Genomic DNA, 26882 nt, shown 5'->3' with positions numbered 1-26882 from the left:
GGTCGGAATGTCCGACCCTGTGTACAAAGCATGCGAGAAAGGCCTGGGCTGACTTCCCAGTAATTTTATAAGCTTGGTGATGATGCCATAGGAAGTAATTAAAGCTTTTTCTCACTTACAGGAACTAAAAAAAAAGAAGAAAAAAATACTGCTGGGACATGATCTAGAGAGGAAGAGGGGTGTTTGGGGGTAAATTTGGGTAAAGCCTTGACATACATTCTACAATAGACAGGTGACCATTGAGCTTGCCTGCATGCACCATCATGGCCTGAAGGTGGTGCCGGCTGATACACCGTATTCATTCTATAGTCTCATCCACATGTTGGTTGAAGCAGATGCTTTTCTAACCGTCTTTGTAGTAATGGTATTACTTAGGAAAATGTGACCTTGCCTCTATTATTCCGTATCTGGGCAGCATAACGAGGTTGTGAATGAAATGCACCGGCTCAGCATTTTCTGCACACAGAGCAATCACGTTGGCCCCATCACTTTGCATGACAGTAGCTTCCCGGTACGACGCCTGTATTCGAATCTGCTCCTGAAAGAGGACCCTCAGGGGAGACAGATAAATAAGTCAGTGGTAATAAAACCTGAAAACTGTCAGATCCATACATCCAATCTACCTACCCCTTTTATTATAGTGATGAAAAATCCCCGTCGCATTGGTCCCCTGGGTATGCATATTTCAGCCATAGGCCAGCTTTGCTTTTCCATATTCCATTCTTTGTCATATCGGCTGTGTGTCTTTCATTATTTGGTTATATGTAATGGGAACCTCTCAGAATAGAGATAAGGGAGCTGCCACTGCTGATTTCATGTAAAAACTGCAAGCTCAAACTCAGCGCCGAGACAAGGGGTGGGCAGGACGGCCGGCAGCCCTGGGCACTGCGGTAGCATCATGTGAGGTTTGGGGGGGGGGTTAATTTGTGTTGGGAGGGGGAATTTGGGGGGGAGGCAGGGGGTAAGAAGGAGGGGAATATATATATATATATATATATATATATATATATATATATATATTTAATTTTTTTTATATTTGTGGAGGATATTTATTATTGTAAAATTGTTGCTCTATTTTTGTTTATAGCGCAAAAAATAAAAACCGCAGAGGCAATCAAATACCACCAAAAGAAAGCTCTATTTGTGAGAAAAAAAAAGGACGCCAATTTTGTTTGGGTACAACGTCGCACGACTGCGCAATTGTCAGTTAAAGCGACGCAGCGCTGAATCGCAAAAAAATGGCCTGGTCAGGAAGGGGGTAAATCCTTCAGGGGCTGAAGTGGTTAAAGCGGGAGTCCGCCGGGAGTGTGCGTTTTTTTTTTTTAAAGCCAGCAGCTACAAATACTGCAGCTGCTGACTTTTAAAATAGTGACACTTACCTGTCCAGCGCGCCCGCGATGTCGGCACCCGAGGCCGATCTCTCAATCGTCTCTCGGGTGCTGCCGCCGCCATCTTGGGTATGGGAATCAGGAAGTGGAGCCTTTCAGCTTCATTTCCCGGTTCCCTACTGCGCATGCGCGAGTCACGCTGTGCAATGAGGATGGACCCGCTGCCTCTGGGATCTGTGTGTTTCCCAGCAGGCAGCGGGGGACTTTCGGAAAGGGGCGTAATCTACGCCCCTTTCTGCAAAGAGCTATCCAGGAAGTGGGTGCAGATACCTGTACTGTACAGGTACCTGCACCCCCCTCCCCCCTGAAAGGTGCCAATTGGGACGCCGGAGGGAGGGAGGATTCCAATGAGCGGAAGGTCCACTTTAGGGTGGACCTCCGCTTTAAGGACTTTTTATTTATTTATTTATTTTAATTTAGGTTTTCATTTTGGTGGCCTTTTTTTCCTTTTACATAACAATTGGAAAGGCATCATATCACATATGTGACAGCCCAATGCGTTTGTTTATTTATTTTAATTTAGCTATACTGACAGTCTGCAGGATCCTGGCATTGCACCCGCCGTCTCTTGATGGCGGGTGCAATGCTTTACAGACAGCATTGTAAATAAATAGCAAATGCACTTTTTTTTTTTTTTACCTGCAAAATTATATGCATTTTTTTTTTTTTTTTTACAAAAAGGTGAACTTATCCTTTAACCACTTCAGCCCCGGAAGGTTTTACCCACTTCCTGACCAGAGCACTTTTTACAATTTGGCACTGTGTCGCTTTAACTGACCATTGCGCGGTCGTGCGACGTGGCACCCAAACAAAATTGGTGTAGTTTTTTTCCCACAAATAAATCTTTCTTTTGGTGGTATTTGATCACCTCTGCGGTTTTTATTTTTTGCGCTATAAACAAAAAAAGAGCAACAATTTTGAAAAAAAAACAATATTTTTTTTCTTTTTGCTATAATAAATATCCCCAATTTTTTTTCCAAAAAACTAATTTATTCATCAGTTTAGGCCAATATATATTCTTCTACATATTTTTGGTAAAAGAAAATCGCAATAAGCGTATATTGATGACAAAAGTAATATTTATTTAAATATTTATGGCATTTTTATGTTTTTTTTTTTTTACTAGTAATGACGGTGACTTGCGATTTTTAGTGATACTGCAACATTGTGGCAGACAGATCGGACACTTTTGGCACATTTTTGGGACCACTGACATTTATACAGCGATCAGTGCTATGAATATGCACTGATTACTGTATAAATGCCACTGGCAGGGAAGGGGTTAACACTAGGGGTGATCAAGGGGTTAACTATGTGTTCCCTGGGTGTGTTCTAACTGTATGGGGATAGGACTGACTAGGAGAGGAGACAGATCGTTGTTCCTACTTAGTAGGATCTTAGTAGGCTCTCATGCACGCGATTGCGCGTGGCCAGTGGCTATTGCTGGCCACGCGCAATGGGTCTCCCGCCGTGCAGCTGGCGTGCCTCTGGCAGCGTGCGGTGCACGTCCTCTGGTGGCTCTTAAAGGGAAACCCATATATGTACTGGATTTCGCCCAGGAGAGCCATTGCGCTGCAGTAAATCTGCGTGAGTCGGTTGGGAACAGATTAAAGTGGAACTAACGTTCTACTGTTACATGCTGTGAGCAGACAGGCTTTTTATTGCAGAAAAGACATGCAATGTCCCCCCTGCAAAAATAAACTCTACCTGCCTGATCACAGAGATCCCCAGATTGTACACTGAGCTGTGCATTTGCAGCTTAGCTTACAGCGATCGGACAGATTAATGTGTGCTGGGATGTTTGACTCCTGTGCATGTGCAGGATAGCCAATAAAGATGGTAAAAACTGGCACAAAGGAGAAGATGCTGGTGCCGGCAAGTGACTGTTGTGTTCCGCTATCACGCGGGCCACATACCTGAGGTGAGACCGAAGTAGTGGGGAGGCCTCCCTTGCACCTCAGGTCCTTGAAGCCTCTGGAGATGGAGATAGAGACTTGGTGGACACCAAGTGGCACAGGTGCCAGGGGTGCGGAGCACCGTGCAAGCCTTAGTTCGAGATCCGAGCCGAGGTCAAGTCCAGTTTGGCAACGAAGTATAAAAAAGTATATCAGAAGAAGAATGGTCGAGATCCAGGCCGGGGTTGGTTCCACTCTGGCAGCTGAGTACAAAAGGGGCAAAGATGTAGAATGGTCAAGGTACAAATCCGAGGTCAATGGCAAGCAGCAATCAAGAGTAATTAAATAGGTTTCCAGGTCACAACAAGTTCAGACAGATCACACACTAGCACAGGAACAAGGGGGGGGGGGACGACTGAAGATAATCCAGCAGTTTGGCAGTGTCTGGGCTGGGCTTGTATAGGGAAGTTTGAGGTCACTTCCTGTGAGCCTCCTGGGCATTTTCCTGCCCTTTTCCATCAAGTTGAGGTCACTTCCTGTGCGCCTCCTGGGGATTTTTCTCCCTTTTTCCATCAGGTTGAGGTCACTTCCTGTACACCTCCTGGGCATTTTCCTGCCCTTTTCCATCAGGTTGAGGTCACTTCCTGTGCGCATCCTGGGCATTTTTCTCCCTTTTTCCATCAGGTTGAGGTCACTTCCTGTACACCTCCTGGGCATTTTCCTGCCCTTTTCCATCAGGTTGAGGTCACTTCCTGTGCGCCTCCTGGGCATTTTCCTGCCTTTTCCCATCGGGTTGAGGTCACTTGCTGTGCGCCTCCTGGGCATTTTCCTCCCCTTTTCCATCAGGTCTTCTGCGTAGGTGCGGGTTGGCACACTGAGGCGTCTTTAGCGCATGCTCAGTTGGCACAGATTTCCTCTTGCGGCAGCATGCCCTTGGTGCATGCGTAGTGAGCCCTGGACTCTTACATCTGCTTTAACCATCAATGATGGCCCTAGAATTCTTGTGTAGCAAAATAGCATTATGTAATATGTAAGACAAATGCCATTGAGGTTGTAGGCACCTCTGTTGCATGTTTTCATAGAACACTCCTGTGCACTGCCCACATACATGCCCAGGACGCCATTGCGTTTCCCATTCATTTACTGAAATTGAGGTTCTAATTTACCCCCAAGTAATGACATCGGGTGTGATCGTGGCACCTCCATAGATCCTTCCTAGGCATCCAGCCGCAGTCCAATTTTAGCGAGCAAATTATGACATCACAAAGTAGAAAAAGCACGATTACAAAAAAAGTTAAATACTCATTTAAAAACTGTTGTAGCATTTTGAATGTGAATGGGGACAGAGAGTTAGAGCGTTGGATGGATCCTGGAGTTCAGCTTTAATATTCACCAGGGACTCTGCCCGATGCGTTTCATCATTCTCGGGAAGCAGTAAAACCTTTGTGAAGGTGGATGGTGTGCTGAGGACGCTGGACTGAGCGATACACCATCACATTCACACCGATAACAAATGACTTTTATTGCTATGCTAAGAAGACCGCTCATCGCTGAAATGCTCCGCAGGTTTATTACCCGGCTGGTCTTTCTCCTGGGGCCCCTTTTTAAAGATGCTGAGTAATGAAGATTTCTTTAAAGCTGAACTCCAGGCAAACAGCCAGATATAGTTAAAATAAAATATATTGGAGATGTTTTACAGTATCTGCCAAAGGATTTGATTTTCTGCCCAATTGGTCCTGAATTTTGCACGGCCCTACCAGACTGTACAGCCAGCATTATGACCTGAATGAGCGAAGTCACCTCCACCTCCAACTTGTGATTGAAGACTGACTGATGAGGTCATCTCTCTGCTCCTTCATATAATCAGCATGTCCCCAGTCGGCTCATGTGTGTGCGAAACATTTAACTGATCCAAAGTACAGCCCCTTCTTCTACCAATCTGAGTCCTGCTATACAGGGGATGGTTATAGGCTGGGAAAAGTCCAATTCAACATATTTTTACTAGTTGCAATTAAAATCCATTTCATTATTTATTCATTATATACACAGAAATATACATTTGCATCTATTGTTGAAAAGTGAGTCACATAGGGACAGGGGCGGACTGACCAGTCGGTCACTCGGGCGCCGCCCGAGGGCCCGAGGACATTAGGGGCCCGGACTTGGCCACATGAGAGGCCACTTGCAGCGGCTGAATTACATGCCGCGATGCCGAAAATAACACAGCTAACTGTGCGCTGCTCCCCGCCGGCCCCTCCTTCCCTCCCGTCCGTCCCAGGTGCTTGTACTATATGCGTCGTGACATCACCTGGGACGGACGAGAAGAGTGGAGCGGCTGGCGAGGAGCAGCACGCTGTTAGAAGTACTATTATCGGCATCCGGTGACTCGGTAAGTGATGCAGATGACACCAGGGCCGCTACACGTGATGGGGGGGACTCGGGGAGTGTACAGATGTAAGGGCCCCGGGTCCCCCCACCCCACAGTGTCCTCCTGGCTGTGTGTGTGTGTCCCCCTATTTGCATGTCCTCCTGTGCTGTGTGCGTGTCCCCCTGTGTGCGTGTCCCCCTGTGTGCGTGTCCTCCTGTGTGCGTGTCCCCCTGTGTGTGCGTTCTCCCTCCAGTGTCCCCCTGTGTGTGCGTTTTCCCTCCAGTGTCCCCCTGTGTGTATGCGTTTTCCCTCCAGTGTCCCCCTGTGTGTATGCGTTTTCCCTCCAGTGTCCCCCTGTGTGTATGCGTTTTCCCTCCAGTGTCCCCCTGTGTGTATGCGTTTTCCCTCCAGTGTCCCCCTGTGTGTATGCGTTTTCCCTCCAGTGTCCCCCTGTGTGTATGCGTTTTCCCTCCAGTGTCCCCCTGTGTGTATGCGTTTTCCCTCCAGTGTCCCCCTGTGTGTGCGTTTTCCATCCAGTGTCCCCCTGTGTGTGCGTTATTCCTCCAGTGTCCCCCTGTGTGTGTGTGTGTGTGCGCTCTCCCTCCAGTGTCCCCCTATGTGCGTTCTCCCTCCAGTGTCCCCCTGTGTGTGCGTTCTCCCTCCAGTGTCCCCCTGTGTGTGCGTTCTCCCTCCAGTGTCCCCCTGTGTGTGCGTTCTCTCTCCAGTGTCCCCCTGTGTGCGTTCTCTCTCCAGTGTCCCCCTGTGTGCGTTCTCCCTCCAGTGTCCCCCTGTGTGTGCGTTCTCCCCCCCCAGTGTCCCCCTGTGTGTGCGTTCTCCCCCCCCAGTGTCCCCCTGTGTGTGCGTTCTCCCCCCCAGTGTCCCCCTGTGTGTGCGTTCTCCCCCCCAGTGTCCCCCTGTGTGTGCGTTCTCCCCCCAGTGTCCCCCTGTGTGTGCGTTCTCCCCCCAGTGTCCCCCCGTGTGTGCGTTTTCCCTCCAGTGTCCCCCTGTGTGTATGCGTTTTCCCTCCAGTGTCCCCCTGTGTGTATGCGTTTTCCCTCCAGTGTCCCCCTGTGTGTATGCGTTTTCCCTCCAGTGTCCCCCTGTGTGTGTGCGTTCTCCCTCCAGTGTCCCCCTGTGTGTGTGCGTTCTCCCTCCAGTGTCCCCCTGTGTGTGTGCTTTCTCCCTCCAGTGTCCCCCTGTGTGTGTGCGTTCTCCCTCCAGTGTCCCCCTGTGTTTGCGCGTTCTCCCTCCAGTGTCCCCCTGTGTTTGCGCGTTCTCCCTCCAGTGTCCCCCTGTGTTTGCGCGTTCTCCCTCCAGTGTCCCCCTGTGTGTGCGCGTTCTCCCTCCAGTGTCCCCCTGTGTGTGCGCGTTCTCCCTCCAGTGTCCCCCTGTGTGTATGCGTTTTCCCTCCAGTGTCCCCCTGTGTGTGTGCGTTCTCCCCCCCAGTGTCCCCCTGTGTGTGCGTTCTCCCCCCCAGTGTCCCCCTGTGTGTGTGCGTTCTCCCTCCAGTGTACCCCTGTGCAGGTGTAGCTTCATTGTTGGGATCAAGGGGGCCCCATGATCTTCTATTGCCCGGGGGCCCCATGAGTTGTCAGTCCGCCCCTGCATAGGGATTGTTCTGGCAGGTAACACTGTATGTAGTGGCAGAAGGGGGGGGCAGTTAAGTGAACCTGTGTCTCTGCCGTACATGGGAAAAGCACATGTTTTACACATTCTTGCCTTTCTTTTTCTCTTTACCTTACACTCCTTTCTCTCTCCCCTTCCATTTAATCCCTCTCCTCTCCCTTACCTCTCTTCTTCTCCAGCTTCTCTTCCCTACTTTTCCTCTCCTCTCTTTTCCTCCAGCAACCCTCCTCTCCTTTCCTCCCCTCTCTTCTCAAGCACCCCTCCTCTTCTCTCCTCTCCTCCAGCAACCCTCCTCTCTCTTTCCTCTCCTTCTCTCCCCCAACAATTTTCCACTTCTCTCCTCTCCTCCAGCACCCCTCCCATTCTCTCTTCTCCTCTCCTTTTCTCTACTTTCCTCTCCTCCAGTGTCTATTCTCTCCTCTCCTCCAGTGTCTATTCTCTCCTCTCTTCTCCTCCAGTGTCTCTTCCCTTCTCTCCTCTCCTCCAGTGCCCCTTCCCTTCTCTCCTCTCCTCCAGTGTCTCTTCCTTTCTCTCCTCTCCTCCAGTGTCTCTTCCTTTCTCTCCTCTCCTCCACTGTCTCTTGTCTCCTCTCCTCCAGTGTCTCTTCCCTTCTCTCCTCCCCTCCAGTGCCCCTTTCCTTCTCTCCTCTCCTCCAGCGCCCCTTTGCTTCTCTCCTCTCCTCCAGTGCCCATTTGCTTCTCATCCTCTCCTCCAGTGCCCCTTTGCTTCTCTACTCTCCTCCAGTACCCCTTTCCTTCTCTCCTCTCCTCCAGTGCCCCTTTGCTTCTCTCCTCTCCTCTCCTCCAGTACCCCTTTCCTTCTCTCCTCTCCTCCAGTGCCCCTTCCCTTCTCTCCTCCCCTCCAGTGTCTCTTCCCTTCTCTACTCTCCTCCAGTACCCCTTCCCTTCTCTCCTCTCCTCCAGTACCCCTTCCCTTCTCTCCTCTCCTCCAGTGTCTCTTCCCTTCTCTCCTCCAGCTCTCACCCCCTTCTCTCCTCACCTCCAGCACCCCTCAACTTTTTTTTCTCCTCTCTCCTTCAGCACCCCTTCCCTCCTCTCTTCTAGCACTCCTCCCCGTCTCTCTTCTCCTCTCTCTCCTCTCATTCACTCCCCTTCTCCAACAACATTTCCTTTTCTCTACTTTCCTATCCTCCAGCTCCCCTCTCCTTCTCTGCTCTCTTCCAACATCCCTCCCCTTCTCTCCATACCCTCCAATGCTCCTCCCCTTCTCTCCCTTCCTCCAGAGCCACTCCCCTTCTCTCCTCTCCTCCAGCACCCCTCCCATTTTCTCTTCTCCTCCAGCACCCCTCCCCTTTTCTCTTCTCCTCCATCACCCCTCCCCTTCTCTCTTCTCTCCCCCTGTCTCCTCTTCTTTTCCCTTCACTAGTCTCCTCTCTTCTCCTCCAGTATCCCATCTCTCTTCTCCTCATTTCTCTATTCTTCTCTCTCTGATCTCTCCCCTCTCCTCTGTTTCCATTTTCTCCTGTCCCCTCTCGCTCTCTCACCTCTTCTCCTTTCTCCCCTCCTTTAGAACTCCTCCCCTCCCTTCCTATCCTCCAGCATTGGGCCAATGACAAGTACCAGCATTGTCATGTAGGCAAAAAAACAGCAAGTCGTATATGCATTTCTCTTTACTATTGGACAAGCTCCTGTCCTGTACAAACATTGCTTACTTTACCTTCATTGTACATTGTCCCTTGGATGTCCCTTTCTTTCGTTGGATTTCAGATCTTTCAATCACAAGCTGAGCGCCATCACCAAAGAGCATTACATTCCTGTTTGTACTATAGTTGGAATATGGTACAGAGGTGCCTTTATACCACACTAGTGTAAATGAGTTCTGGATGTGTCAGTCTCTTATGGCAACATACAGCAAATAGCTGAATTTCCAACATTTCCAATGGCCATAGCCTTTGGCCAGCTTGGGGAATTCTGATAGGGATGTGTAGATGGACTAGCACATTAAAAGCTGCCTATGTATATAAATGCAATCATCTATTTCCTTTACTCTTACATAGTTCAATATATTTCTGCAGGGCCCCAAAGGACTGGATGGGGATAAAGGAGAGCGCGGACCAAAGGGAGATGCTGTAAGTATCCAATAAGAGTGACACACAGGATTGTCCCATGAGAATGACCAATCATTTGCGCTTTTTTTGGTAGTCGGTCACCGCTGTTTAATGGTAATCTTTGCAATTCTACATGGATTCTTTTTCGTTATTTTTAAAGAGGTTGTAAACCCTGGGAAAAAAAAACAAAAAAAAAACCTGTAAGACAAAGGCATGGCCGAAAAATTTGTTCTTTTTCATCTCATTCATTTTTGCATTTCATTTAGTTTTTCAGGTCATTTGTTATGATCGCAATTCGTAAATTCGTAAATACAAAAATTCGAAAATTTGAAAATACGAAAATAAGAATTAAAATATGAAAATTCAAAAGAATAACTAACAAACGAACTAACTAATAATACCTAACTATTAAATTATAGGTATTGGAATTTCCTTTTAATTTGGCTGTTAGTGAACGTAACGAATACAAATTTATCCGAAGTTATGAATTATCCAAAATAACAAATGCCACATCTAAAAGAAGGGAATGTAATTAATTAATAATAATAAACAATAATAATAATAAATAACAATAATCATAAGGCTAGGTTCACACTATTGCGATGCGGGAACGCCGCGAATCCGCGGCGTTTTCCCGCATCGCTCACCTCCCGCCGGCAGTTCACACTGCCCTATGCGGACGGCTGGGGGTGTCAATGTTATGTTAATGACACCCCCAGATCCGTCGGCATATCGCAGTGCGATCTGCCGACTCGCACAGGAATCGGATCGCATGGTGTGAACCCCCATGCGATCCGATTCCGTTGCGGACCCAAAAAAGGGTCCTGTGCGAGTTTGCTGCGGGACAGCTGCGAGTTCAGCCATACTATCTGTATGGCTGAACTCGCAGTGCTACGGAGATCGGATGTGATTTGCTGTGCGAATCACATCCGGATCTCCCCCCGCAGCAGTGTGAACCCAGCCTAATAAAAACATTTGAATACAAATTTATCTGAAGTTATAAATTATCCAAAATAACGAATGCCGTATTTAAACTAATGGAACGTAATGAATTAATAATAATAAATAACAATAATAAATAAAAATAATCATAATAAAAATGTTTTATTATTATTATTATTTATTTCTTCCATTCCATCTGTTTAGATGCGGCTTTCGTTATTTCAGATAATTCGTAAATTCGGATAATTTTGTATTCGTTATGTTCACTAACAGCCAAATGTTATAGAAAATTCCAATACCTATGATTTAATAGTTAGGTATTATTAGTTAGTTAGTTCGTTAGTTATGCTTTTGAATTTTCTGATTTTTAAACAAACTAACTAACTAATAATACCTAACTATTAAATTATAGGTATTGGAATTTCCTTTTAATTTGGCTGTTAGTGAACGTAACGAATACAAATTTATCCGAAGTTATGAATTATCCAAAATAACAAATGCCACATCTAAATGAAGGGAATGTAATTAATTAATAATAATAAACAATAATAATAATAATAAATAACAATAATCATAATAAAAACATTTTATTATTATTATTTATTTGTTCCGTTCCATCTGTTTAGATGCTGCATTCCTTATTTTAGATAATTCGTAACTTCGGATAATTTTGTATTCGTTACGTTCACTAACAGCCAAATGTTAAAGGAAATTCCAATAACTATAATTTAATAGTTAGGTATTATTAGTTAGTTCGTTCGTTAGTTATGCTTTTGAATTTTCAGATTTTTAAGCAAACTAACTAACTAACTAATAATACCTAACTATTAAATTATAGGTATTGGAATTTCCTTTAAAATTTGGCTGTTAGTGAACGTTACGAATACAAATTTATCCGAAGTTATGAATTATCCAAAATAACGAATGCCGTATCTAAATGAATGGAACATAATGAATTAATAAAAATAAACAATAATAATAATAAATAACAATAATCATAATAAAAACATTCTATTGTTATTATTTATTCGTTCCGTTCCATCTGTTTAGATGCGGCATTCGTTATTTCAGATAATTCGTAACTTCGGATAATTTTGTATTCGTTAGGTTTACTAACAGCCAAATGTTAAAGGAAAATCCAATACCTATAATTGAATAGTTAGGTATTATTAGTTCGTTAGATATGCTTTCGAATTATCTGATTTTTAAATGAACGAACTAAGTGTGTTAAAAGGAATATTAAATCTGGTATTTTATTGGAGTCCGCCTACCAATATGATTTTTTTAAATCTTTTAACAGGGTCCAGGTGGCCCCATTGGACAACCTGGAATCCGAGGGTTACCAGGAAATGTGGTAAGTCTGTATTGTTTATTTTGAGCCAGGTGGAAGGATACGATGTAATGTGGGGTAATATGGGGCTAACATGTCATGATAATGAACATAAGACAGCTTCAGAAAGGACTCACTCAAAAAGCGATCAGAAGAGAATATACTAGGGGGAATGTGGGGTGTAATTAGGTCATTGTTAGTGATTGGGTTTTCCCAATTTGCCATTTTTTTAGTCTTCCTTGGGGACAAAGAATATTATTAATTTGGACAGTAATTTGTGAAAGAAGAGGTAAGTAATATGACAATGAAGTGAATGAACTGCCTTCTTTAAGAGGTCCTAGCATAGGGGTTGCATCAACAGCCACGGGTCACAAAGATGATGCTAATTACAATGTACTGTAGTCTTTTTCTAAAATGGACCTGAGTGTGTCCTGAGACAAAATTGGCCAGTGTGTCCTGAGACATGATTGGGAGTGAGTGAGACTCCCTGGCCAATCGGATCTCAGGAGCTGTTTCATGATTGGCTCGGGAGGAGAGAATTTTCATTTGCTGTTGTCACACAACTGGATGGGCTCAGGACGCAGTGCTCTGCGCCCCAAGCCCACCCTTTTTTTAAGCCAATTAGAGCCCCAGGCTCTAATCATATGCTTAAAAAAAAACAAAAAACATTGGAATCCATGAGCCCGGCGCCCAGGCATGTGCAGTAGATTAGAGTATGGGCGCATGGATTAGGGGGACGGTGCCCCTGAAACATTGCCGTACACTTCCGGCTTTGTAAGTGTGCCTAGGCACTCCTGTGCCTACAACCTCATAGCTGTATATTTGGAGGATGAGGACCAGCTACCAGCCTCACAAAATGTAATGCACGGTTTAGTGGTATCATTACTGGGCTAATCGGTGTTCCCAACTAAATGGCATACAAAGAAAAGGGAGTTTGATTGATAACCCCAGGAATATTTGGGAGTTGTTAACACTTGCATATAAAAAGTAGCAATACTTTATTATAAATAGATGATTAAAAACAGTTAATCCATAAAATCGCATTTGGATAAAAATCTCATGACACAATGAAATCCAACGCTCAAGCATCAGTCGACACGTTTCACTTATTGCCCTCTTCTTCGGGACTGAGATGAGCTTGAAATATTATCAAGATAGCTACAGAAATAAGCAAAATTAAGATGACATTAAAAAATCAAACACTAACTATTATATATCCAAAATTGCTCAATGAAGATCTCCATCTGCTCCACAAGCAGAAACAAACCAGACAAAATTAGGAAGCAAAGCGTTCAATCAAGATGGCTGCCTCCAAAAAGTGATACGGTACAACAAGGTTTGGTAAGTCAGTAATTAGAAAAATATCAGCTGCAGGAACACCACAGATAATACTGGTCGTTAGCCCTAAACAGTACCATGCAAGGTGTACTTTTTTTTCAAATTGTTCTTGAAAAATTATGTAGCACTAACCCCTGAAGGAGCTGCTGGTTATTTTTGGGCTTACAGTTACCTTCCGTTCTCCTAGTTGCACGTCTAGGGGATGTCCCGTGGTAGATGGACCAGTAACTTGAGACCGACAACAGATCCACTTGATTGGATTTTATTTGAAAAACTCAGACAATTGAACAGTCTTTCAACTTGGGATCAGAGGGTTGGAAAGGAAAGTTCAGGTTCTCTCAGTATCAAAGTCAAATAAAACGTTGAAGAACTTGCTTACTTTGCATCCAGAGAATAGCCATTTGCAGCTGGATGATCACTCAGGTTGGACAGTCCCTCTCTCACAAGGCCTAGCAGCCAACATGGTGCTTACTCAGAAACAAGTCTCTGCCACAGACTTTGTTGTAGAAACGTACAAGATAATGTCTCTGCCACAGACGTTGTTGTAGAACCCGTAGGAAAACTAAGCTTGAGAACACTTGTGGGACACCTGGATCTCTCAGCCTGCTTGCCAATTTCCACAAGACTAGATTCTCTCGGTTACTTCAGCCCTTCTAGGCTCTTGCTAAGAAAACCAACCAATATGTCGAGTCCTCCCCTGGAATATTTGAAGTACACTGGGTCTCTCCCGAACTGGAGACGGCACCCAACCACCTCAGAATCCTTCCTTCAGTTTCCTTGCCTCGTGCTAGCCAGCCCCGAGACATTCAATTCGGGTGGATCCGCACCCCGGGCCATAGCCTTCCTGGGGGCTGGTCAGGAGGACCAGGACCATGAAGTCAGCACATCATTCTGGACTGGATCCCGAACCACCTGACGTCCGCATCTTAAATACCCTCTCCCAGAAAGCACAGCGAGAACGCCACCCCCACTGGGCAGGCTCCAAGAGAGAGTAACTTAAGCACCTGACCAGACCATAGTTCCATGCCTGCCAGAAGAGACCGTGCCCCCTGTAGCCAGGCTGAACATTTCACAGTCCAGTCAGACTGATGCCAAGGCCCAATTTAGATAATTGTACCCAAATCAAACTGCAGTTTAGGCCGCTACAATTACATTGCCCTTCCTATCATGTGAGGGTGCCTAGGCACTCTTGTTCCCACAGCCTCATAGTTATATATCTGCAGTGTTAAATTTTTCAATGGCACTGCTGCGTCCATTGTGGGTGCATGGGCGCTGCCCCTCTACCCATGCTGCCACCCTCCCTATCCATATGCTTGGCCCCTTTCAGGACGCTGGGTGCATGAATTCCTATTTGCGGTGGTGGGCAGGAGTGTGTTTTTTTGAAGCACTGATTAGAGCCAAAGCCTCTAATAGGCTTTAACTAGGGTGGGCACGGGGCACAGAGCATTTTGTCCCGAGCCCAACCAGGGGTGTTGCAACAGCGAATGAATATTTGCTGTTGCAATACTGACTCTCCTCTCAGTCAATCAAGAAGCGGGTCTGATACCCATCACCCAATTGGCTGAAAGGACAGGTGATCCTATTGGATGTCTAGGAAAAGAAGGGAGGAGCCGCACAGAAGACACAGGGAGCCTGCAACTCGCCAAAGCCTGCCGATACCGACCGGAGCCCGCAACCTACCCACTGGGGCCTGCTGAGGTAAGTGAGTAAGTGTGGGGGGGATGTGCTGAGATGCCACTGACCAACGAGAGGGGGGTTGTTTGCCGCCCCCCCCCAAAAAAAAACACCGGCCGCCACTGATCTCTACTATGCTGTACACTGTTCCACTTGCTGGTGGCTCTGATATGAGGAAGCTAAGCCGTGCCTCTACCTCCACCCGCAAAAAGACACAATGCAGAATAAGGCATGGAAAGTTAATAATGGGGAAAAGGTCAGCTGCAGGGAGATCACAGGCAATACTGATGATTATCCCTTTGTTTGACCTCTACCTGGCTTTTATTGGGGTACTGTCGTGGAAAAACCATTATATTCTTGTGCTATTAAGCTCCCGTTCAGGCTTTTGTTATAATGCATCTTTAAACAACCCGTGTCTCCCGCATTTCCCCAAGTAAACAGACATTGTCACCTTCTTAGCTCCATCAACTCGACCAACTGACCTGAACCCCGGGAGCAATCTTTATTCTGATAACAAATAGAGCCTCATGGATTCACAATTGACCAATCAAGCACAGGCATTCCTTCAAACAGGAGGGGTTATTCAACAACCAATGAACAACGACTAGGGGAGTCTTATGGGCGTGTCTGGGCATGGGCAGCGTGTATGATTTCCCGCCCCCTGTCCCTGTAAGCTATCATCCTCAGCTAGACAATGGAAGCCACATGGCTGATCTAAATCAGGGACGCTGTCCGACTATAACGCACCCGAAGACTCCCGTTTTTACCGTTGGCGTGAATCCTTATTCTGCATTGTTCAGAGAACAACGCAGACCCAAATTATAAATACTACTGCACAGTGTGGATGGGAGATTATCTGCAGGTGCACGCCATGCCCCCCCCCCCCCCCCCAAATGTGTTGATCAGGCACACAGGGGTGACACGAGCATACATCCGCTAAACCGATAATGTCTTTGCAGAGCGAACACATCCCCCCCAGACGATCGTTCTGTGCATCACACGGGGACCCTTCACTGGTGGACATATCCCCACACTTCTCTACATCCCCAAGGAGCTTTTCACTACCAAACGGATCTCAACCAGCGTCAGTCTGCCCCAGTCAGCTCTTTAGAGCGGGTTGTGGGAGAACTAACACTGGGAGACACTATGACAATACATATTAAATACATCTTCATAAAATTTCCACAACAGTACAGCTTTCAGGTTCTCTTGAAGGTGATATAATAAGGATAATTAAAGGGGTTGTAAAGGTAATTAAAGGGGTAATTAAAGGGGTTGTAAAGGTAAAAGTTTTTTCACCTTAATGCATTCTATGCATTAAGGTGAAAAAACATCTCACAGTGCCGGCGCCCCCAGCCCCCCCCCCCCGTTTTACTTACCTCACCCCTCGAAAGTCCTGTGCTCGCCCCCGCCGTCCTCTTCACCGCTCAGCCTGGCCGCTGATTGGCTGGAGTGGATGGATTAAAGGCAGCACAGACATTGGCTCGCGCTGCTGTCAATCACATCCAATGACGCAACGCGCCGGGGGCCGGGGCCGTGTGATACAGCCAGCGGCTATAGCCGCCGGCTGTATCACGGGAGCGCGCCCGCAGGTGCTTCTCACCATGCGAGGGAGCTCGCATGAACGTGAGAAGTAACTGCGGGAAGAAGCAGAGACAGCCGCCAAGGGACCCCAGAAGAGCAGGTTCGGGGCCACTCTGTGCAAAACGAGCTGCACAGTGGAGGTAAGTATAACATGTTTGTTATTTTAAGAAAAAAAAAATTTACTTTACAATCCCTTTAATACACATTTAGTAGTAACATTCATACCCCTGCTCCAAGCTGTAGGATTTGGCCCAGATTTTTTAAATGTCACCAACAAAAATGTCTTATAAACAGTTGATAGCCAATAGACTTGTGCACAACGGAAAATTTCGCTAAGTTTCGGTTCGTTGTCATTCGTAAAATACATAATTTCGTTCTGTTATATTCGTTATGTTACGTTAATAAGTTTTCGGATAATTCGTTATTATTCGTAGAGTGTTGAATTCATTCGTTCGTATTCATTGAAATTTGCTATTTATGTATGTATAGACATTCGTGATAATGATTTGTAGTTTGGAAAGTCGTTTGTTTATTGAATCTTTTAACACACACAATGACAACGTCTCTTCTCCTCGGCTCAAATACAATACAACACCCTTCTAACTCACTTCTCAGGAATGCACTTTGCCAGTAATCCATCCTCCGGCACAAAATTAATTTGCTGATTGAACTATAAGATTTACTTTGAGCTGACCTTTTGTTTCATTAGATCTTTAAAGAATTACCGAATCATGTCGAATTCATTCAAATTCATTTGTTATATTACTTTCGTATTCGTTGTAATTCGTTATTTTTTTATTCGTACATACGGATGCATCCGAATTTCTGAAAGATGCAAAATTCAGCCAAATTTCGATTCGTTATGAAACTAATTGCACAAGCCTAATAGCCAACATATTATGGGTGTTATGTATAAATCCCCCTTTATTGGGTCTAGTGTTACTGTGTCTGAAATCTGGAAGAGCAGTTACTCTGTGGTTAAAGCTATGTGTCATGTATGTTTCTCCTACTGTAAGGAAGGCTTGCCGAAGAGAATAATTTCTAAATTAGTGAGGATGTTCTGGCCATTGTTGTGAGTCATGTTACAAATTTGGAGAAGATGAGAGAGACGGGTGGGAATTTATTGGAGAACACATCCCAGCAGGTTGCTTCTTGTTTGGGTTCTTCTGTTTCCCATAATGATGAGCATTGATCATTACTGCACTGCAGGTATCTTCACATAGCGAGATGTGGCTCAGAGCTGGTAATAAGAATATTTACCTATTTTCAAATATCTCACTTCCTCCTTAAGAATGTTAGTTCTTGAGGACCAGGCCCTCGTCATGGATGTTTATCCATGAGTGTTTATTATATGAGATCTTCTCCGTGGAACGCGTTGGCACACATAAGAAGTGATGGGAATCTCCAAGCATATGTGCAGAAATATAAAATGATTGCTGGAAAACACATGAAATATTTACATATTTCAAATGGATCTTTCATGCAACATATATAAGAATTCATATCCCGCAGTCATGCATCCATATGTTAGGTGTATGGAATGGGAATTGAGGTCACCCTGGGAAGCATCAGGGGTGGGGGTGGGTAGTTGGAAATTAATGTTGTAGAAAATGAATATTTAGATTGGAATGTTTTGAGGAAATTGAGAGTGTGCCATAAAGAAAAGGGCTACCATCTACTAAGTTGATTAAAAGCAGCTCCTGTGGATGAATTCTCCACAATGTCATGGTTCTTACTGTAAAGAAGCCTTTCTATATGCAGAGGTAAAAAGAACATGAAATGTGAAAGCTGTACCCAAACATTCAAGAAGAGGGCAAATATAGGCTCCCTATATAGACTGATCTTTACTCCGGGTGTGACTTGCTTTGCCTCTGTATACCAAAATTTGCAAACAGGGAATAAGTTCCACTTTGAGCCACAAACTCTATTAAAGTCTATAGGACCCGAACATTAAAAATCGAAAGTCCCCATTTTGAAGGCTCATATGCAAATTATTGGCTGTAAAAAGGGCATGGGGACCCGGTTACTGCCCCGGGGGACATCAATGCAAACTAAAATTTTAAAAACTATAGTTTTTAAAGCAGCAGTGACATTAATGATGCTTAAAGTGAAACAATAAAAATGAAAAGTTCCTTTAAATATAGTGCCTGGGGTGGTCCCCTTAGTCTGCCCCTAAAGTGGCGCATCTGTACCATGTATAGAACCTGCTGCAAAAAAACTGACATTTCTAAAGAAAAAAAAAGACATTTAAATCGATTTTCCTAGCTGCAGGCCATTGCTGGCAATACAAAAAAAATGAAAAGAAAAAATGGCGTGGGGGGCCCCCCCCAATTAAACCGGGCCCTTTGGGTCTGGTATGGATTTGAGAGAAAACACATTCCAAAATGGAAAAAAAAAACATTGTGGGGTCCCTCCAAAATCCATACCAGAACCTTATCCGAGCATGCAGCCTGACAGGCCAGGAAAGGGGGGCAAGTAAACCATACCAGGCCACATGCCCTCAACATGGGGGGGTGCTTTGGGGCAGGGGAGCTCTGCCTCCCCACCCCAAAGCTCCTTGCTCCCATGTTGATGGGGACAATGTCTTCTTCCCCACAACCCTGGGCTGTGAGAGTCGGGGTGTGCAGGCAAGGGGCTTATTGGAATCTGGAAGCCCCCTTTAACAAGAGGGACCCCAGGCCTCGCCCCCCCCATGTGAAGGAGTAGGGGTACCCCTACTCATTCACCAAAAAAGTGTCAAAAATAAATAGACATTTGCAAATTTTTGACAATTCCATTATTAAAAAAAATAAAAAAACAATGTCATCAATCACTAAGGCTGCCGCTCCTCTGCACCCGGAAAAAAACAAAACGCTCTGCCCATGAGAAAAGCTTGCCCCTGAATGCCTGCTTCTCCATCTGACAGTTCTTAAATAGGTAAGGGTGTGATGTCACCGACGCAGCGTGCACCAGTCGGTGGTGTCACAGGGGGGCAGGGCCATACCCATACCCCATACTCATTCACATGTGGGGGCGAGGTCTTGGGGCCCACAACCACAGCTTAGGGTTGTCAGGAAGGGGCCCTTGTCCCCATTAACATGGGGACAATGTGCTTTGGGGTGGGGGGAACACTCCCCCAGGTTGAGGGCATGTGGCCTGGTATGGTTCGGTGGGGAACACTGGCTCACCTCCCCCCTTTCTTGGCCAGGCTGCCTGCTTGGGTAAAGGTCTGGTATGGATTTTGGGGGACCCCATGCCATTTTTTTTATTTGACGTGGGGTTCCCCTTAAAATCTATACCAGACCCAAAGGGGCTGGTAGGAATTGGTGGGGACCTCATGCTGTTTTTTTCCAGAATTTTGTTTTTGCAGGCAATTATTTTTTTACAATCAGCTGTCAGTGGGGAAGCCCGCTGACAGCTGATGACTCATTTGTTGTTTGGGACGTGGAGGCTGGTTCCCGGCCCCGCTCCTTAACAACCAATTGGCTGTGAGCTGGTACTTTTGCATACTGCGTGCATACCGGCGAGCGCACAGAAAATTTGTGTGTTCGGTGAACACCTGAATGGGCAATTTTTGGACTGAACTTATGCTCAGCACGAACCAATCGCCCATCCCTAGCCCTCAGGTGCAGCTTCCTTTCCAGCTAGGAGAACAGTGAGCAGAACAGTTGTAACTTCAATACTGATTTGATGTGAGAGTAAGGCTGGATACACACTACAAATTTTTTTTTCGATTTCCTTTAGATTTACCTTCAACTATGTAGTGCAAGGGCCTGTCTGATTGCATACAAAATGTGCCTGATTGCATACAAAATTGAAATTGTTTAGGTTTGACCTCCTTTTATGTGGTTTTGGTAAATCTAAAAGCAAGAAAATCTAAAGAAAATTGTATAGTGTGTATCCAGATTTACAGTTGGAGGATGAGGAACACCTATTAGCAAAACTATGTAGGCATAGGACACACACCCTGCCACACCCCCTAAAGGAAAATTATAAAAAAAAAAAAAAAAAAAAAAAGAAAAAAAAGCAGAATGGTTAAACCCACAAGTGCTTTTTGTTCAGCACTATTATACGTTTATATTGGCTTTTGAAATGTACAAATGCAGAAATTTAGAAATTAGATTAAAGGTTTAGCACAGGAAGACACTTTTTGAAAGATATGTACATTTTAGATATGACTATATAGATCAGACCAAAATAAGGGACAAATGAGGAGGTGTCAGAAACCATGAATTAGACTGAAACAGGAGTACAGTTAAATCACACTTGTTTAATAATAATAAAAAAAAGGTAAACAGGGTAAACGTAGTCAAAACATAGGCAGAGTTCAGGAACCGGAATGGATAGTCAGACAAGTCAAAACGTCAGGGAGCCAGAAAACAGCGTAGTAGAACAGCAAGCAGGATCTGGAGCCAGAAGGAATGTCAGCCAAGCAAGTCTTTAACAGGAACACAGGAGAGCGTCTCCAGAGATGTGACCAAGGCGAAGGCAGAGATCACCTGGACTGAACAGCTTAAGTAGGCAGGACTGACGAGCAGGATATGCATTCGTTTTCATCCGAATGCATTTTCGTCCGAATTTTCATTATCGTTTTAACAAATGATAACGAACGTGTAGAATCCGAAAACCGAAAGATCTGACATAAACAAATGCTTTATTTTCATTTTTGTTGTGACAACAGTTTGATAGGAGATAGGAGATGGCGCTGACAAATGTCGAATGTGCCTAACCTTAGCTCTATTAGTTCAAGATTATTCTACATAGAGAGAAAAGATTCGACATTATGGAGACAATAGCAAAAAAGGTTGAATGTGCCTAACCTAACTCTATTAGTCCAAGATTATTCGACATAAAGAGAAAAGATTCAACATGAAGATTCGACAAAACAGTCGCCGCGAGCGGACATTTATGGTCAAATGATACGCCCATAGGCTATAGAAGAATTCTAATGTTGGTTGACTAGTAATAATAATAATAAATGTAATTATTACTAGTGTCATGCAACATTAAAATTCTACCAAAGCTTGTAGGCGGAACATTTGACCATTCAGTTTAGCTGCTCCGTCGAATCTCCTTAGAACATTCGACAGACACCATAAGCCTTCAATGACAGATTCGACCTTAATTATTTCGGATTTTTGGACGAATGCATTTTTTAACGAAGCTAAATAAATAAAAACAAATTTTGGGAGTAACTAAATAAATGTATTTTTCGGACGAAAAACTAAATTACGAAACAAAATATTACAGTGTGCACATGCCTAGTTACAGCTAAAAAAAAAAATGTCAGTCAAGCAATCCACAATTCCCTCTATCTTTTACTTGACCCCCTAACCAGTCATCATGTCTGCCCTTTCCAAAACCTTGCAGGAAGATTTCCATTATATTGTATATTAACCTTTCTCAACCAGGGTTCCTCCAGAGGTTACTATAGGGGTTCTTCTTCTGAGCAGTGAACAACGTCTGCCTTTCTAAAGAGTAACCACTATGAACAATGATCGTTTTAGCTGATGATCTGTATGGAAGAGGAAACTTCCCAGTGGTCTCACTAATTTACTGTGAACGTTTGATATGGTAAATATAAGCAGGGGTTCCCTGAGCCTGGAAAATTATTTCAAGGGTTCCTACATGTTAAAAAGTTTGAGAAAGGCTGCTGTATATACAGTAATTTACAATATTTGTTTTGCAGAGAAAAATTGGAGCGCCGAGGATATCATGTAAGTCTAGTAAATAGTTATTGCACACGGCAGAAGTTCACAGGAAAATCCGTATTTCAGGGGCTCACTGGTCCTCCTTCATCAGGGATAATGTAAGTTGAGCCGGAATAATTGCATGATATATGAACAGCAGATCCATTCTGAATACTGGTCTAACAGGTTAATGTGAATCTGCTGATACATAATTCTAGACATCGGGTAATTATTTCAGCTCAGCTTCCCAAATAAGGCCTGATGAAGGGGTTTTGGTGAGCCCCAAAAGGGCTTTGGTTTTTCTTGTGATCTTCTGCCATGTGTAATAATGATTTACTGCACAAGGAAACAGTAAAGTAGAAGTGCCTCTAAATGCAGACTGTTAAACACATTTAATATAAGTTAAAAATGGCAACTCACAAGCAAGAGTAAGGGTAAGGCTCGTCAATTCAAAGCAGTCATGAGACATCCAGCATGATTTCTACCCGAGGGGGCGACCAGGGTCCGCTGTGAAGCCGCGGAGGGAGGGAGGAAGCCGTCCGGGTCCTTCCAAGATGGTGCTGGAATGCACACATGAAAAGTGGCGTTAGCGGGATGACGTCACCGTAGGGCTTCCTCCCTTCCCTTCCTTTTCTTTCTGTGCTCTAGAGAGCCTGCGCCTGTTCTTCTGACAAGCTGCCCTAATGCATGCACCTTCAGTCTTTTAAACTTATGAACTTCCCTACTTTTATAGACTTTTTCGTTGATAATTACTTTGGACATTTTATGTCTTATATGAGGCTTATATACCTGTTGGCACCTACTAGCCTACCATTTCAATAAAGATTTACTGGACTTGCATTATTTTCCTAGTGCTCTCATCATTTTCACATTCTTCAGATTACTTCCGGGACCCCTGAGGATATCATGGTGAACAGAGATCTGTCACCAAAATCTGTATCTAAAGTCTTATCTTGTTTTGGGTTCTGGTACTCTACTAACACATCGATCTTTGTTTTTCAGGGAAGTCCAGGAGATCCCGGCCCAGCAGGAAAAGATGGACAGAATGGTGAAAAGGTGAACGTACAGAGGCTTTTTCTTTCATTATCAATCATTTTCAAGACGTCTTGGTGCTTTCATCCTGCATGTAAAGCAGAGATTACGGGAGAGGGCAGAGACATTTCCATCTGTACTCTGTCCGCTTGATCTCCTGATATTTGTAGAGAAAACTGAAACTGAAAAGTTCATCAGATCAGACAGAGCTTATTTATTTTCTCCATCTGTTTGCTGGATCAGAGGGGGAATTGGGAACGCGGGCAGTGATGCTGAGCGCAGACGTTTTATAGTGAGCTTGGCTGCAGAACAGCAGCAAGGAACAAAGAGGAAATTGTCTATTTTACGCTCAGTGATTGTACTCTGGTATCCCAGGTATAAGTGCAGTCTGATGACCATTTTGTAAGCCATAAAAGCTTTTTTGAAGATGTAGTCTGTTCCTTCTCTGGGCTGTAGTGCTGATAGAACGAAAATTTAAAGGCCAAGGCTACCCACAAGATAAAACTTTGCTTTGGTTGTATTTGGGTCCTAAAAGGGCACCCTTGGGCATCCCACCTAAGGTGGAAAATTGTCATTGATTGTCCAATTCTTTTTCTATTTCCTCTTTGCTCTCTCAGCCTTGTACCAGACAAGAAGTACCCTTTGATAGTCTGCCTGCAAGTTGTCCTAACAGTACTAGGCTGGAAGCTTTTTATACATTTCCTGTCCAACATTGGCCATCCATGGCTAGATTTTTGTTTCGAAGCTTTGTAGAAAAATTGTTTGTCAGAACATTCTTTCCTGTCATCCGGAAAACTATATCGATCAAAGGCTTTAACATTTTCGTCAAGGCCTGCTATTCGAATTGAATTCCGGATGTATTAAACTGGTTTTATTACAATATGTCCTATTTTTCCCAAACGAAAACCACATTCACACCTAAAATTGTATTTGTTTAGGAAATATTTTCCATACTCCTTCTTGCAAGTTTTGACATCACTGTGATTGAAAACGAAGTTCAGTTTGACCTCACTAACCATTAAAAAAATTCAGAGAATGTTTCCCGAAAAACTAAAAATGTTAAATTCAATTCTACTGGTGTATGGCTATCTTTACGCAGAATAAAACATCACATCACATCACAAAATGGGACAAATGGATATTCAACAGGTTAACACATTCCCTAAGTCCTCAAAACAGTCTAGGGAGTTTGTTTTTTTGTAGTTTATTGCTGAAAAACAGGAGAGGGTAAAGGGGTGTGGGATACCCCAAAACGTTAAGCTCAGTCAGCAGAGTATACTTCAGACTCAGTAACAGTGGCTTAAGTGAAGGTAGACTGGAACAGTCTGTAGGCTCACGGCTGGGGACCTTGAAGAAGCTTTAGCACAAGCAGCGGTAGACTGGAACAGTCTATAAGTTCACAGCTGGGGACCTTGAAACAGCTTTAGCACAAGTAGAGGTAGCCTGGAACAGTCCTAGGCTCACGACTGAGGAACTTGAAGCAGCTTTACTACAAGCAGAGGAAGACTGGAACAGTAAAAAGCAGGGGTAGTGAATTAAACTTCACGGGGGTCCGGTCAGAAAAATTTTCTTCTAGCGGGGGTCCGAGTGTCATATTGGTGCTATGAATCCACATGATATCCTCCACATCACAGGCCCCTTATTCACAAACCCCCCATCAAAGACTGAACCTCATCACAGACTTATCCCATCATTCATCGGCTAACCCGCCTTTACAGACAGGCCCCCATCACAGACTGGCCCCTCATCACAGACTGGCCCCCCATCACAGACTGACCCCCCATCACAGACTGACCCCCCCATCACAGACTGACCCCCCCATAACAGACTGACCCCCCCATCACAGACTGACCCCCCATCACAGACTGACCCCTGACCTCCCATCACAGACTGACCCCCGTAACAGACTGGCCCCCGTAACAGACTGACCCCCCATCACAGACTGACCCCCATATCACAGACTGACCCCCATATCACAGACTGACCCCCATATCACAGACTGACCCCGTCACAGACTGACCCCTGTCACAGACTGACCTCATTACAGACTGACCCCCATCACAGACTTACCCCCATCACAGACTGGCCCCCCATATCACAGACTGACCCCCATCACAGACTGGCCCCCCATCACAGACTGACCTCATTACAGACTGACCCCCATCACAGACTGGCCCCCGTAACAGACTGGCCCGCGTAACAGACTGGCCCCCGTAACAGACTGGCCCCCCATCACAGACTGGCCCCCCATCAAAGACTGGCCCCCCATCAAAGACTGGCCCCCCATCACAGACTGGCCCCCCATCACAGACTGACCCCCCATAGCAGACTGACCCCCCATAGCAGACTGGCCCCATATCAAATACTGACACCCCATTAGAGAATGACACCCCACCACAGACCCCCATCCGATCGATAGCAGACTCCTGTCCTGCACAGCACTCTCCCCTCCCCACAGAGCCCTGAAAGCACGGCAGCCATGGACAATGGGTGGGACTTTTCACATTATAGGTGAGTGATTGATTTCTGAGACCTCCCCGCTGCGTAGCAACCAATCACTAGCTTCTTAACTTAAAAAGTGCCAAACACTTTGCAGAGCCGCTGCGCTTCTCATCTTTTGTGTATAAGACAGGCAGTGTGAGGAGGGGGCAGGGCAGCGATCCGATACTGAAGGGACAGACCCGTGCACGCTGCACCTGCCATGCTGTGAACATAGGAGCACAAGGCAGGCAGGCGAGTCGGCGGCGGGGAGAGGACACACAGGCAACTATTTGGTGAGGCTGCGGTCCAGGAAATATGGCTGCTGGGGCCGGAACCGGACTGCGGTCCGCCATTTAGTGATGCCTGGTATAAAGGTTCCCAGCTAGGGACCTTGAAGCAGCTTTAGCACAAGTAGCGGTAGACTGGAACAGTCCATAGGTTCACAGCTGGGGACCTTGAAGCAGCTTTAGCACAAGTAGAGGTAGACTGAAACAGTCTATAGGTTCACTGCTGGGGACCTTGAAGCAGCTTTAGCACAAGCAGAGATAGACAGGACCAATCTATACAGTCATGGTTGGGGACCATGAAGCAGATTTAGCAAAAGTAGAGGTATTACTCACAGATCCCGTGGCAGAGTAAGTCCATAGGATCCATCCCTTGTAGTCCAGCATCCAGTCTATGAGGGGCTCCAGGGGCAAGTACCTCCCTGAAGCTCACAGATCCATTCCCTTTCAGGGAAGAAGGCAATCTCCCCAGGGCTCCAGACTATTAAACAGCCTCCCAGCCACCATTTGGGCACACCTCCCCAGGGATTGGCTAGGCCCTGCTGAATATTCAGAGAAACTCCTCCTTTTGCAGCTGGAAGAAATTAAACTCTCAGTATGTGAAGTCCTAAACTGACCAGAGCAAATGATCAATGCTACCTTGACTATAGAAGCAGCCAAACACTACATTTTCCTAGCAACCTAAATAGGAGGGTAGTACACGTGAATGATGGTTACGCCTGCCGAGCATGATGGGGGGCATAATTCTTGACATGGCAAAGAAGCAGGGCGTCACGGGTACAGTGTGTGTCAACCTCCAGCCACTGTCTCTGCAGCAACGGGGGGAGCGTTTGAGAGGGGCAGCAAAAACACGACTCAACTTCTGTTTTTTTTTTTGCATTTATTGGATTTTTAATCTGCAATATACTGTATTACATTTTTGTCCTTGGGTTTAGATACACTTTACCAATGCAAGAATAGCCAAAAATATGCTTTCGTTGTAAATACAAATATGGCATGGCAAAGAAGCAGGGCGTCACGGGTACAGTGTGTGTCAACCTCCAGCCACTGTCTCTGCAGCAACGGGGGGAGCGTTTAAGAGGGGCAGCAAAAACACGACTCAACTTCTGTTTTTTTTTTTGCATTTATTCGATTTTTAATCTGCAATATACTGTATTACATTTTTGTCCTTGGGTTTGGATACACTTTACCAATGCAAGAATA

General features: G+C 45.2%; 1 protein-coding gene across 1 annotated transcript in view; it reads left to right on the top strand.

Annotated features, from left to right (window-relative positions):
- Nucleotides 1-26882, top strand: part of LOC143997657 (uncharacterized) — a 230127-nt gene that overhangs the window by 23161 nt on the left and 180084 nt on the right. The window contains exons 7-9 of the mRNA XM_077493378.1: nucleotides 9313-9366; nucleotides 11588-11641; nucleotides 22885-22938. Coding sequence (XP_077349504.1) covers nucleotides 9313-9366; nucleotides 11588-11641; nucleotides 22885-22938 — 162 coding nt within the window. The remainder of the gene's footprint in view (nucleotides 1-9312; nucleotides 9367-11587; nucleotides 11642-22884; nucleotides 22939-26882) is intronic.

Source organism: Lithobates pipiens, unplaced genomic scaffold (genome assembly GCF_037356315.1).
Source record: "Lithobates pipiens isolate NorthernLeopardFrog02 unplaced genomic scaffold, aLitPip1_a1.2 Scaffold_19, whole genome shotgun sequence".
NCBI lineage: Eukaryota > Metazoa > Chordata > Amphibia > Anura > Ranidae > Lithobates > Lithobates pipiens.
This window is presented reverse-complemented; position numbering and strand designations above follow the sequence as displayed.